This window comes from Solanum pennellii, chromosome 2 (assembly GCF_001406875.1).
Source record: "Solanum pennellii chromosome 2, SPENNV200".
Taxonomy (NCBI): Eukaryota; Viridiplantae; Streptophyta; class Magnoliopsida; order Solanales; family Solanaceae; genus Solanum; species Solanum pennellii.
In genome coordinates, this window is record NC_028638.1 from 48944041 (window position 1) to 48959049 (window position 15009).

At 29.6% G+C, this 15009-nt stretch overlaps 2 protein-coding genes across 2 annotated transcripts; both read left to right on the top strand.

The window, feature by feature from the left end:
* Window positions 1-1407: 1407 nt before the first annotated feature.
* On the top strand, window positions 1408-2631 carry LOC107010352. Its single transcript, XM_015209630.2, has 2 exons — window positions 1408-1607; window positions 1829-2631. The coding sequence occupies exon 2, from the start codon at window positions 1865-1867 to the stop codon at window positions 2462-2464; it is 600 nt and encodes a 199-aa protein (XP_015065116.1). The 5' UTR covers window positions 1408-1607; window positions 1829-1864; the 3' UTR covers window positions 2465-2631.
* Window positions 2632-12669: 10038 nt separating this feature from the next.
* LOC107011760 (1-aminocyclopropane-1-carboxylate oxidase-like) lies at window positions 12670-14373 on the top strand. The gene is made up of 4 exons (XM_015211387.2): window positions 12670-12886; window positions 12998-13224; window positions 13438-13771; window positions 13854-14373. Exons 1-4 carry the CDS (start codon window positions 12779-12781, stop codon window positions 14145-14147), a joined length of 963 nt encoding a protein of 320 aa, XP_015066873.1. The 5' UTR covers window positions 12670-12778; the 3' UTR covers window positions 14148-14373.
* Window positions 14374-15009: the final 636 nt, after the last annotated feature.

Genomic DNA, 15009 nt, shown 5'->3' on the forward strand with positions numbered 1-15009 from the left:
GTACCCCTCAAACTATGTCCGAAATCTCAGAAACACACTTATACTATACTAAGGTCCTATTACCCCTGAACTTATTTTATAAGTAATTTTCTACCATTTTTCGGCCTACGTAGCATTAGTTTGAAAAAAAAAGTCAACCAGCGTTTGACCCATAAAATAGTGCCACGTAGGTCGAAAAGGGGTAGAAAATTATTAACAAAATTAGTTAATGGGGTAATAGTACCTTAATATAGTATGAATATATCTCTAAGATTTCGAGCATAAATTAAAAGGGTACTTGTGCATTACTCCATATATTTATGTATTTAGCCTCAAAGTCTAATATAGTTGTAAGCAAAAAGTGTAGCCAGAAGAGGAAATGCATTTGCTAAAAATTTAATATAAAAAAATAGAAAGAGTAAGAATGTCTTTTTACAATTTAACATTAAAAAAAATAGAAAGAGTATGAATATAAAAAAGACGAATATTATTAGTCTTTTCTCGTTAAAGTTATGACCATAAACTAATCGATGGTCATCATCAGTTAAATATATTTTTTTCCTTATATATATTCAAACTTGAATACTATGTGCGTCACATTAATTGAGTATATTATGACATAATAAGTTTTTAACAAAATATTATTGCATAGTATTTGATGAGTATGATTATTATAAAGGAATAACTTTAACAAAAGAATGTACCACTACAAAGAATGGCATTGGTGTTATAGCTAGAATGCTATTATATAAATATTAAATATAACATGAAAATCGATTTTAAAAAAAATTTAGACAATCATAATGAATTATTATTACAACAAATGACCACCATAATGAAGTGTGACAACAGTAATTATATCACATTACATAAAGCTCAGAGTGGCAGAGAAATTAGGAAAAACTTGATTTTATTTATTAATTATTATTCACGTAGTTCCAATTCTGGTTAGGTTTGTTGTGTCCATATGGACGACCAAGAAGTTCAATTATTCTCACATATTATTTTAATCCTCTACCTAATCGGTATTAGGTTTATCAGATGTAGCAAAGTATTAGCACTAAAAATGAAGCAGAGAGCAATGTCATTAAGTAACAAAATTTATGGTTAAACAACCCTAAAACTATTGATTATATCCTTGCACCAATAAATGAACACTAAAAAATTATTCTTAGAATGATAAGTAAATCTTAGAAGCTTAGCTAAATAAAAACTATTACGGCGATGCCATTTGGAAAACCCTATCATTTAATACTATATAGGTGTTGACTTAGTTATGGCCGGCGACCATTCCAAAAATATTAATACAAAAAAACAGGCAGATTGTATCAATGTAGGATAAGATAATAGTCTAATCTAAACCACCAAAAAAATTATTTAAATGAAGTTGATCTACATTAAGCCCCACCACTCCCAATTATTCCTTTTTTCTTCGTCTTCTTATTTGTCTTTTCATTTGTTTCTTTCTTCAAAGCTTCATTTGCTTTTGAATATAAACTGTATATTTATGTACTATATATTTCATATCCCTAAGTTCCATTTGATCAACCACATGACTTTATTAATACCCACAAGGTTACTGCTTTCTTCTTTAATTAGCTAGCTAGCTAGGAGCTTATGTTCATGCGGTACGTTACGTTGGTGCCTCTAATATTACTCATCACGTGATTAACTTCATTTCATTTATTCTACCTCTACTATATATATACATGCATTATATTTGTATGTTCATGCATCTTTTGCACAAGTTTAATTTATACGTGTGTTTTTTTTTTATTTTCGTCGTGTTTTTATTTTCTGGAAAAATAAAATGAGTGAAATTATCGAAATGTTGGGTTATGGATTGCAGGAAATTAGGAGAAAGAGAGGGATAGAAGTAAGAACAATGGCGGAATTGCTTAGAGAGAGAATGGACGGTAATGATCGGGTCGTGAGACGACGAAAGAGTTTAACTCAACGGTTAGGATTCACCGGATCCATTGCATGTTGTGGGACAACTTTGTGTCTCAGACCAGCTTCGTTAAGTGTGATGGACGACGACGAGCCACCTCCGGATGCGGCGGAATTAGGCCGTGAAACACCGCCGGAGATAGAGTCAGTTAATATTTTATGCTTGGCTGATCATATTACTACGGGTTCCGGGATGAACTTAGCGGCGGCGTTGCTGGCGGAGCGTAATTTTAGATCGGCCCAAGATTCTGATGGACCAGGCCCAAATACAAGCCCGTTAAGATCCAACGAAGATGGGCCGTACAGGGTGTCGTTGATGAGATTGTTGGAGGAAACGAACGGGTGGGATGAGAAGGAAGAATTAGGGGTGGGTAATGATAGGGTGTGCTGCGTGTGCATGGGAAGGAAAAAAGGAGCAGCATTCATACCATGTGGACACACATATTGTAGGGTGTGTTCAAGAGAGCTTTGGTTAAACCGAGGTTGTTGTCCCCTCTGCAATAGATCCATTCTTGAGATCCTCGACATTTACTAAACAAAAACTCATGGATTGTTATTGTGTTGACAATCCTCATCAAACTGAGCAAATGGATTTTGACTTTATGAAATTGTGACCTTCATTTGGTACAACGGAAAGTAGTACTAATAAAATTGTTACTCTCTCTGTATGTCCCTATTTACTTGTTTATATTTTCTCTTCTAGATATCTCTGTTTACTTGTCCATTTTGACAAATCAAAAAAATATAAAATATATTATATGCCCTCATTTAAACTTTTTGAAAATTTTTAAGTTTTAATTCATCCTTATTGAAATCATATTTAATAAGAGTACAATTGTAATTTCACTATATTAATTATCTTAATATGTATGCATTTTTTAAAGTGCACAACTAAATAGGGACAGAGGAAATAATAAGTTACACTACTTAGGTCCGTAAATCTGATCTTCATTTGTCAAAAAAATCTACGGCATTGATTTGTCTCGCTCCCATAGAGAAAATGGTAGCTAGATTGTGTCGATTAAATGTATATTCTATTTTTGTTTAATTTGTTGTTTGTGTACTAGTGATTAAGAGATTGAAGTCAAACATCAAAAGAATTACATGTCATCTTTAAACCCGTATATCATGATTGACAAGGATGACTTTTTTATCATGCTACTTATACTTTGCTTGCTATATATTAGGTCCCAAGCTCCACTTACTTTAGCTCATAAGAAAAGAGCTAATGTTTTGGAAAGGATAAATGTTATTTGAACTCCAAAAAAGACTCGATATAACCCTATTTTGGGGATATATTTTTGGTTGTAAATGTACAACGAGCCCATAAACAGTGGGTAAATGAGAAGTGCTGGACCAATACAAAATTGGAGCAGATAAATAGGTATTGTGACAATCTATTCGATGCTTTGTCAATTAGATCCATAGTCACTGGTCAGTCCACTTTCATTTGGTGCAAAAAGCCCAGTTGTGAATGCAAAAATGAGCAATAACAATATCAAGAATTCCAATGACATATATAGTTGTTAGGGTGAAATTATTATTGTCGAGTGATTTGAGTTTTCATTTGAACTTTTTATTTGATTGTCTTGCAAATGGAGGGAAACAAGGAATAAAAAGAAAAAAAAAGTCTTATAACAAATTATCGATATAGTAAAGTTAGAAGTTGAAAATAACATAAGCTCATGAGTATCGTAAAACTCAATATCCTGATGGATAAAGAGATGGAGAGAGGGAGAGGACGTTTTTTCAATAGTAAGCTATTTAAAGAAGATTGAGTAAATGATTTAATTATGATGAATATGTTGAATATTTAATACATAGGTAGGAGCGAGTACAAATCAAATAACATCATATAATTAGTCTTAAATTAGTTGGGACTTAGGTTGAGTTGATAGTTGATTGATTGATATAGAGCACTTGCTAAAGCTTCCAAATGCACATTTAGTGACTACCAAAGGTAGAGATTAGGTTGACAAGTGAAAACAACATCCATCAAGAAATAAGCAACTAGTACTTGTTCTCAAGCAATATACCACATAAAACTTTGAGAATAAGGGTCACAATCACAAGGAATCAACCAAGAAGTAACTCAAACACTTTCAGTTCATCAAATCAGACCACTTTTGAAATATAAAATTGGTCAATGAGTCAACTGTCCTTAAAGTTAACAAAGAAAATGACTAAATTTGGTTTTATACATTCTCAATTAATTAAGGGTCCCAATTTGATATAAGGAATCCCATATATGTTCTACAAATCAACATCAAGATTTAATGGCTTCATTTCATTTTATCTTCATTTGGTTGATCTTTCCTAGAAGCTACCTAGATGAGCAATTTAATACATACACCCTCAGAAAAGGAGGGAATTCCATTTAACATTCTTGATGTATATTATTTTCTCCAATTGTAAAAGGACCCCACCATAACTTCCATAGGTAGACTGTATAAGTTATTGTATATGATACGCATATATAATATATCACAATATCTAAGATTATGCTAAGATGAATATAAGATCTTTCATAATAAAATTTATTAAAGATTTCGAAATCAATTTCAATAGAAGAATCTCTTGATAGAAGTTGCTTCTTCCTTTAATAATTTATATATTGATCTAATCAATAAATCTCAAATACTAAATATTTTTTTTTTAGAAAAAAACAAGATACCAAAATCATGATTTTGCAAACCTATCAAGAAAGATTATATGCTCTTTAAATGCAAATATTTTGGAGATTCAAGATTAGTTCCTAATTGACCAATGACCTATTCATTTACTCTTTGAAATTTCTTTTAACTTAATTTCGGGAATACATTTGCATTTTTAACATAATATTCTGAATAATTATAAAGGATAATAAATACATTATATTTTTATAAATAATATTAAATATGTGGGGAGGAGATCTTGGTTAGAGTTTTCTCTACTTAAAAAGGAATTGTTCAAAAATTAATTTGATGCATTAAACATTTTGCATAAATTGATAAGCATAGGATTTGGGGCCAATGGGGCAATCTTTTAGGAGTAGGATACAGACAGCTCATCAGGGGATTCACCTGAATTCTCTCGACATAAAATATTCGATATATATAAGGTAAATTTTTTATATTTTAGTAGATATATATATTTTGAATTCCCTAAAAGACAAATAAAAATAGATGGCTCATTTAGCGAGTCCACTGTATGTTAAGTTCCACGTCCCCTGTTTAAATCATGACAACATTTATTAAAGTGCTTAATTTTCTTTTTTTAGTTTCAGTTTTTTTTTATATAAAAATCATTTCTGTTTTTCAAGCTTTTCTAAGCCTTATTTTTTATTTTAAAACGTGTTAAAAATGTGATTTTAAACTCAAAAAAAATTTAAAAATTCCATTTTTAAAAATTTATTTACGTATTTATATTTTTATTTTTCGAATTCTTTAAACAAAAATCCTGAATCCGTTCCTGAATCCAACCATATATAATTGGATACGGCAGAAGCCAAATCAGAATCTTCTACAAGTTGTTAATTATTGGCACATAATTTCCACCCAATACTATTTATTCTCCATTTGTGCGACAATTATTCTTTTTCCACCTCTTTAAATCACGAATGGAGAATTTCCATTATTTTAAATTAAATTATAAAGAACATGCCCTATACTTTCTAACTTTATTTTTCTCTTATATATATATTCTGAACAGCTTGTTTATTTTTTATTCGTAAATTCCTATTGGGTAGGGATGTCCTCAATAGGGAAAGAGAGAAGAAAAGAGTTGTGGGAATTCGACTTTAAATTCAAGATTTGGGAAGACTCCAAATTTTGGGCTTGCATGTAAAGAACAAATTATCTTCTTTATTATATTTCTCACCATAAATTTTTCACTTTGTATTTAATATTTATATTAAACAAATTAAAATTGAGTAATTTTGCCTATTTTTGGATCTTTGATCGACTAGCATTCATTTATAATTAACGGTTGACATAGAATTATCTAATATTTATTTACTTTAAATTTTTTCATTCCTAATTAACGATTAGATCTTTATCATTTTTTTTCTTTTCTAAATCTTGAAGTTCTCATTTAAATATAGTATTAATTTTCCCCTTTCATTTTTTTTATAGTATCTAATCAGTTGTCAATTAAATAAAGTTTTGAATTTGACTGAGAATATATATATGATTATGATTCAATTCATTTTCGAACGTATACACTGAACATAGTCACGGTATCTTTGAAGTTGTAATTCACAATGAAGTCAAGATAACAATCATAAATTTTCATGGTCTTAATTAATTTGGTCATATTGTACATAGGGATATAGTTTTTCACTTGTTGTCATGATATGCCCCCAGAAATATATGTTCTTTGGCCTTTGAGGGACCATTATATAATAATTTTTCATAATATTTATGAGTGGGAGACGCACAAAATAAAATTAGAAACTCATATATAGCTAGATAATTAAACTTTAAAGTAGCCATGCATGGAACCTAAAGCTACAATCCAAAAAGTCCGACATGCAACATGTACATTGTGCTCTTCGTATTTTATGAAATATATATAGCTTCTCTAATTATTTCCTTTTAATTGTTATTTTTCACTTCCATATATAGTTATCATCATTAATATACGATATTTTTATACCTATATAATATGTAAATCAACCCCGGTTGTAAGAAGAACAGAAGTGTTACTCCATTCGTTTAAAAAAGAATGACCTAATTTGACTTGGAACGAAGTTTAAGATAAGAAAAAAGACTTTTTAATATTGTGGTTCTGACTAAAAGTTATGTCAAATGTACCAAAATGTCTTTTAATCTTGTGGTCTTAAACATGCCACGTAAAAAGATGAAGTTAAAGTGTTGACAAAAAAGGAAATGGGTAATTATTTTTTAAACAGACTAAAAAGAAAATAGAGTCATTCTTTTTTAAATGGAGGGAGTATATTATTTTTATGTTTTCGAGTTGCAATAATCAATACTCCCTCTGCCCCATTCTATGTGTCACTTTTTGTTTTTCGAGAGTCAAAATATTTAACTTTGACTGGACATTTGAGTATGCAATTTTCAAAAAATTTGAAATGAAATTTATATATTTGTAAACTATGTAAAGAGTACTATAAGTCTCAATAATTGATAATTCAAAATGTTAAAAGAATCTATGAAAAACTTACGGTCAAAGATAAACTTGTTTGAATCTCGAAATGCGAAAAATGTCACATAAAATGAAACGGAAAGAATATTAGCGAGATAATATATTTACTTATATCGGTATAAATTTGTATTTTATTTTATAGTCTATGTGTCTATGATGTTGATAAAAATAGGTACTCGTATTATTTTGATAAATTTGTTCAACAGTAGCTAAGATTTGATGTCAATATCTAATTATTTTACCTAGATTCGATGGCTCAAGAGATTACTTAATTATTATTTAGCATGAAGATTACGGTACTAATTATCCTCTTGGGAAATGTTCGAGGAATTAGAGTTAATCCACTATTTAGTTCATCATCACAATTCGACAAGTTAATGGGTTACAAAACAATTTAAATATATTAGCTAAACCATAATGTTTTATTATTAGACTTATAGATTTTAATTTGAGTTAATGACTTTACTTACTATCAATTGCACCCAAAACTTAATATTTCTGTACGACGTGCAAATGCTGAAAGATGGAGTAATATACTACATAAATATTAAATTTTGAATGCATAATTTTAAAGAATCTTAAATTTTAAATAAATCAAATTTAAATTTTAAATTCGCGGCAGTAATCAAATCAAAGACAATCTTAAAAATATTTCTTGGTCTCCACTCGTGCAACTTTAAAGCAACAGCATTTTTCTTTTGTTGATTCTTGGAATAATAAAGTTTAATGTGTAGCACTTATCAGTCAAGGAAAATTGGTTTCGTGTTTGTATTTTTATTTAATTAGAGATCTTCATATATTACGTACAAAAGATTAAAAAAAAACATTTTTCTTCTGATAATTTTGTAAATGACCTAGAATTTTTAATTTTTTTTTATATATATGGTCCGAGTTTCGGTTATATATACAGTAAAAGAAAGAATAAAAGGATACTGCTGCCTGTATAAAAGATTGATTTGGATAGGAAATCTGGAAATGAAGAAAAATTGGAATCTTTATTGTTTTTCAGTTCTCATAATATTCCCATCATATCCAAGATTTTTTCTGCTTATTTTCATTCTTCATAATAAAGAAAATACGTATATATATTGTTATGATAACTATACTTGCTGGATGTCAAAGTTTATAAGGAGGTCCCTGCAATATCTTTGTCACTCTATGGTATCAAATTGTCAAAAAGTTTCATACAAATAATACCATTAATCAACATATATTATTAAAAAGTAAATAATAAACACATCAAACGCAAAATCCCAACATCATTATTATTATTATTATTAATAAAGCAATGCAAGAAATATCGAATGGCAAAGAGAGGTGGCTTGTCATGAAAGGAATGAAAAATCGTTAGAAATGATGACTTCTTTATTGACAGAATGAGAAGCTAATTAAATAGAAAGAATGATTCTTTGCGACTTTACCCTTGTATTAATTTTCATCTCAACTGTCACAACACATTGCAAATTCTTAGAATTAATAAATTTCAAATCGTAACATACATATAAATAGTTATACACACTATGCAGTAATTAACTCAAACTCAATTTAATAAAATCCACAAAAAGGAAGGAGTACAGACACGCATGCTCAAATTGCCCTTAATTCTGTTTCTCTTTCTTACTCATTATATAACTTTTTTTAGGTAAAGTCTCATTCATAATAAAGCTGTCAAATACAGTGTTATTTACATAAATAAGATAACAACATTTGTACAATTCTTTTCAAATTTAAACCCATAAAATAATAGAGGATGTCCCTGTCCCATTTCATATCATGCATTTATTTGTTTTTTTAGGCAGATGTCTTTTTCTTTTCCTTGTTTTTCCCTCACTTTTGTTTCTTTGTCAAAGATAAATAACTTTTACCTGTAAAATTCGAATTTTTAACCAAATTAAGCCATTATATAAAAAAATTTACCAAAGTAATACATTTTTCTAAAATTTTACAAAACTAGTATAAACGTATTTCACGGTAACGTTTTAGGGTATATTTTATTTTTTTAAAACTAACAGCATTAGGTTGATATACGTTACTGTAAGTAACGTTTTACTCCTAAAACGTTACTCATACTAGTTTTGTAAAATTTTAGAAAAACATATTATTTTGGTGAATGGCTTTATATAATGACTTAGTTTGGTTAAAACCTCTGTAAAATTCTATCTGACATTCTGGAGTAAATAAATGAACTATATTTGGAATTTAAGAACCTTATCCACTGCAGGCCATTAATATTTCCTTTGAATTTTTGTATGTAGCTTTTCTAAATTCAGATATCTATATAGGTTACTTGGTAATTTCATCTTTTACTATTAATTAGTCCCATTTTGGTTTTTAGGTAGTTAAGTTGTAGAATTTTTTCTGTTCTTTTTTTGGCTAGTTTTCAAAAAAGTAATCGGTGAATTCAATATACTAACGGGTAGTTAGATGGATAGTACTTAGTAGTACTTAATATGCACCAAATTTTTACAATAAACAAATTGTTTAATTTTGAGGGTTAATAATTAAAGTGTGAATATATTGGTGTGATATTTTAATATTAATAAAAATATATATTATATGTCATATTATATATCATATTATGTCTATTGATGGACATTATATTTGTGCCTCTTTGCTCTCATCAATTGTGGAAGAAAGTGGTCATTAGTTTTTAATAACTTATGTAACCATCAACTCTTTATTTCATCCATTATTTTATATTTATGTCTTGTAACTTATGTAACATTTGAGCCATTTCATTTGGCAGATTTACTATCCACTATCTCCTATTCGTTGCAAGGAAGAATTTATTTTATATTAGTCTTCATTTGTGTTGTGATAGGAGAAGAAACAAGAGAAGTACAAGTAAATATAGAGTGAAAAAGATGAGTAGTATTATATTGAGGTTAGTGTAGTGAAAGAGAGAGTTGAGACATAAAAAATATTCTAAGTCTTCAATTATATCCATTATACAAAAGAGAGTATTATATGTTGAAGGAAGGTGTTCTTATGTGGAGCTTTGAACTCTTCAACTAATCCGGAGTTGTTTGCATTACACAGTGTTGTTGGGTTGTTGTATCCTGAAGGAGACAAGTCAAGAGTTATACTGCTGTATCGATGTAGATTATACCGCAGTGGGCTTGAATCTCCTTAAAAAAAAGAAATATTCGTGCCTCAGCCTAAAGATTTGTCTATACGTTTTTGTTCATTTTATTTTAACTGTAATTTATTATATTTATGGTATATTACACCACCAAAATATATAATACTTGATTAATACAAATTTGTGTGTGTCACAATCACAGTTTAATTATGTATCACACATTTTATCTAGGCTAATTATATTGTCATTGATCGAGTTCAAAAGAGTACGCATCATGATAACTAATTGTATCGTGTCTTATTAAGCTTTTTACATTTTCAATCTCCTAATTTTTTTGAGGTAGCATCAAAAGCGTGTCAATCTAAAAGTTTATCGATCTTTCTCTTTTGACCCACCCTCGTTTTTCCACTCTGTCCTTGAGATGGACATCTCAATATACACATTTTTTTTTCTCCTAACCGTTCCATTCTTGTACCTTATTAAGCTTGCACCGATCATCATAGAAGAATAAATACGTAGAGATAATTTCTTTGGTCAAATTTATATGTCATTTTTTTTTATCAATTCCGAAAAGATGAGATCAATATATGTTCTTATATGATACTAAAAATATCATATCAATAATGAAATAATGATTTTCACTGTATAAATATCCAAAAAATAAAATCATCAATATATATACTGATGATATTAAATATTTATATATATATATATACACACAAAATTAATTACTCTTTATATAATATAATATCTTGATGAAGAGGAAGGGATGGACTTGATCTCACGCTGTTTAGCTCCATTCTTAGCCACAATATATTTAGGACCACAAATTTAACACGTGGTATCTGACAAACATTTGTTTTCAGATATATAGAGATAGTAAAATGGAGGAAGTAACTAATGTATATCAACTTAAAATTGTGAATATGCATTTTGTACGTCTACGGTACTGTTTCAATGTTGTTTGTCAACTAAAGTTTTAATGGCGTGAAAATATTTCCAAAACTATAGGAGAAGTTCAATTCTTCTACCGTGTCATCAATGACAATTTCTCAACGTGTTTTTATATATTTGATTGTGACTTATAATATTTATAAATCTTGAGTTTTATACGTCTCTTAAGAATAATGATTAACATGAATTTTTTATCACAATATTTCATATCAATTAATGTATAATATTGAGTCTCACGAACTAAAAAAATAAATAGATATAGTGCTTTTTATTTTAAAAAACATAATCCACTTCGCCATTTCACCATTACAACTAAAAAAATATTAAAATATAAAAAAATCATATAAATTAAAACAGATGAGAAGAATTTGCACTGCACTTTGTACAATGATTATAAATTATTATGGTTTTTTTTTTTTTGTGAAAGTTGTTATTTGATTCCAAAAACTCAACTTTTTAGGCGGCGGGATTTGCAAAATTAGGCTAATTAATCTCAATCTTATTAAAAATTAAAATAAAATATCTCAGGTGGATTTCCAATGCCGACATTACCTTTTTTGCATCTAATGCTTTTGATTAGGATTTAATTACGTAAAGATGAATCTAAGAGCTTCTTAATAGTAGTATAAGACAACATTACCTTTAATATTTTAATAAAAAAAGGAATTCCTTTTGCTCATGTAGCCCTATCAATGGCCACATTTTTATTTTTCTTTACTAATTAATAATATTTTAAGAAATGGAGCATCTTTTCCTTTTTATGGACCATGCCAAGATGACACTTCTACAGCTAATCAGTTGTATACCTAACTCACCTACAATATTTGATATATAATTTTATAAAATAAGATATGAAATGGATAAAATGTATGCATACCTAATATTTCGGAGAGAATTTGTACAATATTATCTGAAATAAAACATTTAACCAGAACAAGCGGGAGATGGTGGGAAAAAGTAGCAGAAAAATAAAAGGAACACTTATTATTATTAGGTGCAACTTACTTATTAGTTACCCTACCAAAAGAGAGACAATAAGTAGGAATTGCCCATAGCCATGGCTACAAGACATTCTTCCAAACTTGGTAGGGGTCCATCAGTATGTACATACATACATCATCCACCACTCTTGTTTCCACTTCTCATTTCTTTTATATAAAAATATTGAAACTTATCGAATTAGCGTTTGCATGTATTTCAATTATTTCACATTATTAGAATTTTATCGAATATTTAATAAAATTTTAAAAAAAATATTTATATAAATTGAATCAAAACAACTCTACTTAAATAGATTCATTACTAACGCATTATATCTGCTTCTAACCTGTATGAAGTAACTCGATTTACCAAGACAAACTAAAAGGAACCTATCAACATATTTTCTAATTTGTTCCAAGATTTGAAACTACTCTCCAGGCAACTTCTCACATTCACTTTATTTGCTTTAGATTTTATTTTTTATTTGCATGTCAATTTTTTAAATTAAATTCACCCTATCTTTTATCAATTCCATCTGTTATCCTACCCCTTTCAAAGGCCTATAAATACCCCTCTCTGGCATATTACTTTATCACTCACACCATAGAAAACAGATACCAAACACAAGCAAATTAAAAGATAAACTAGAGAGTCAGCTTAGTAAGAAAAGAAAAAAAAAACAGAAAAATGGAGAGTAATTTCCCAGTTGTGGATATGGGGTTGCTTCAAACTGAGAAAAGGCCTGAAGCAATGGACAAAATCAAAGATGCATGTGAAAACTGGGGTTTCTTTGAGGTAAAATTATATTTTACACTAATACAGGATCTTGAAGAAATAAAAAAGTTAACTTTCTTGATTTCTGAACTGTTTTTTTTTTTTGGTTGTCTGTTTTGTGATATATCAAAGCTTGTGAATCATGGGATTTCTCATGAATTGCTGGACACAGTGGAGAATTTAACTAAGGGACATTACAAGAAGTGCATGGAACAAAGGTTTAAAGAAATGGTGGCAAGTAAAGGACTTGAAGCTGTCCAAACTGAAATTGATGATCTTGATTGGGAGAGCACTTTCTTCTTGAAACATCTTCCTGTTTCCAATGTGTATGAAGTTCCTGACCTGGATGATGAATACAGGTTTACAAAACAAAAAAGATCCAATTTTTATCATTTCATATAAACATATCCTATACTAGATGGCTCCAAATATCTGGGATTTGTATCAGTTCAGCTTGTCACTTATAAAGTGACAAACTTTACTGTTGATCAGAGAATTGAGCCTATCCTTAGTCTTGAGTCTTGATTTTTTATTTTTTAAACTAACTTATATTACCTATAACCTCATGACAGGAAAGTTATGAAAGATTTTGCACTGAATCTAGAGAAACTAGCTGAAAATCTTTTGGATTTGCTATGTGAGAATCTTGGACTAGAGAAAGGTTATTTGAAAAAATCATTTTATGGCTCAAAGGGTCCAACTTTTGGTACCAAAGTTAGCAACTATCCTCCTTGTCCCAAGCCAGACTTGATCAAAGGCCTTCGCGCTCACACTGATGCTGGTGGCATCATCCTTCTATTCCAAGATGACAAAGTCAGTGGTCTCCAATTGCTAAAAGATGGCAATTGGATTGATGTACCTCCTATGAAACACTCTATTGTCATCAACCTCGGCGATCAGCTAGAGGTATGCATTCCTTCTAACGTGTTGTAGCAGGTAATCCGCCTTATTTTCTAGGGTACTACTGATTTTGTTTGAATGATTGAAGGTGATTACTAATGGAAGATACAAGAGTATTGAGCACAGAGTGATTGCTCAACAAGATGGCACTAGGATGTCAATAGCTTCCTTTTATAATCCAGGAAGTGATGCTGTCATATTTCCAGCACCAGAGTTGATTGAGAAGACAGAAGAGGAGAACAAATTGAAGTATCCAAAATTTGTGTTTGAAGATTATATGAAGTTGTATGCAGGTCTCAAATTCCAGGCTAAGGAGCCTAGGTTTGAAGCAATGAAGGCTGTGGAGACTACTGTCAACTTAGGTCCAATAGAAACTGTTTGATAATCTTTTCAAGGGGGAATTTGTTTATGTATTAATAGGACACTAATTAAGAGGATTAAAGAAGTTAAGGTTTCTAAAGCTGTGTTGTCCTTTTAGTTAATAATTTACTATGTTACTTGATGTGTCATTGTCTCTTGTTTGGTAGTGAGCTGTTTGAGGTTGTTCTCTATGGGGTATATTGTAAAGTTTCCTCTTTTACTTTAATGAAATCTATGTTTGAAGAAAACAAACTCTTTCTATCACTTACTACATGTTTGAGTTTAATTAATATACACTGACAAGATAAAAGAAAAATTACGCTGAAAGAGAATTATGAATAACTTTTCATACTAGACATGGATTGGTAACATGCAGAACATATAAATCACATGTTACAACGGCTAAAAGTTAAAATTGCATGTTCGTGGAGCATGTTTTTTTATATTTATTAGTGTATATAAATAAGTTTTAAAAGCGATTACCTGAAAGGGTTTGTGTTACAGCACAACTAATATAAAAATCAGAAAAGGACTCTAAAACTTAGTTGAAAAAGGAATTTGGATGACATAGCAAACTTGACAACCTCAAATCATTTATTGCTTTTTTTCCTTTTTATCATGACTGTCATTTTCCAGGGATTTTCAATTGAACACCAAAACAACTCTGATGTTAATAGGAAAAGACACAAGTAATAGTATAGATACTCAACTGCTGTGTTTCACCTTTTTTTTTTTTCCATCTGCATTATCTGTTGAGTCATTGACAATTATGTGTACAACAATTACCACCTTAGATTCCCCAATGAAAAGGGATGGGAAAAACATAGAAGTGCTATTAAACCTGAAAATTGTGTATGGGCGCACTACTTTTAGAGTATCAGATA

Coding starts and splice junctions, on each gene's coding strand:
- LOC107010352 (XM_015209630.2), top strand. CDS start 1,865: ATGGCGGAATTGCTTAGAGAGAGAATGGACGGTAATGATCGGGTCGTG.
- LOC107011760 (XM_015211387.2), top strand. CDS start 12,779: ATGGAGAGTAATTTCCCAGTTGTGGATATGGGGTTGCTTCAAACTGAG. Junction 13,225..13,437: donor GACCTGGATGATGAATACAG/GTTTACAAAACA, acceptor ACCTCATGACAG/GAAAGTTATGAAAGATTTTG. Junction 13,772..13,853: donor ACCTCGGCGATCAGCTAGAG/GTATGCATTCCT, acceptor GAATGATTGAAG/GTGATTACTAATGGAAGATA.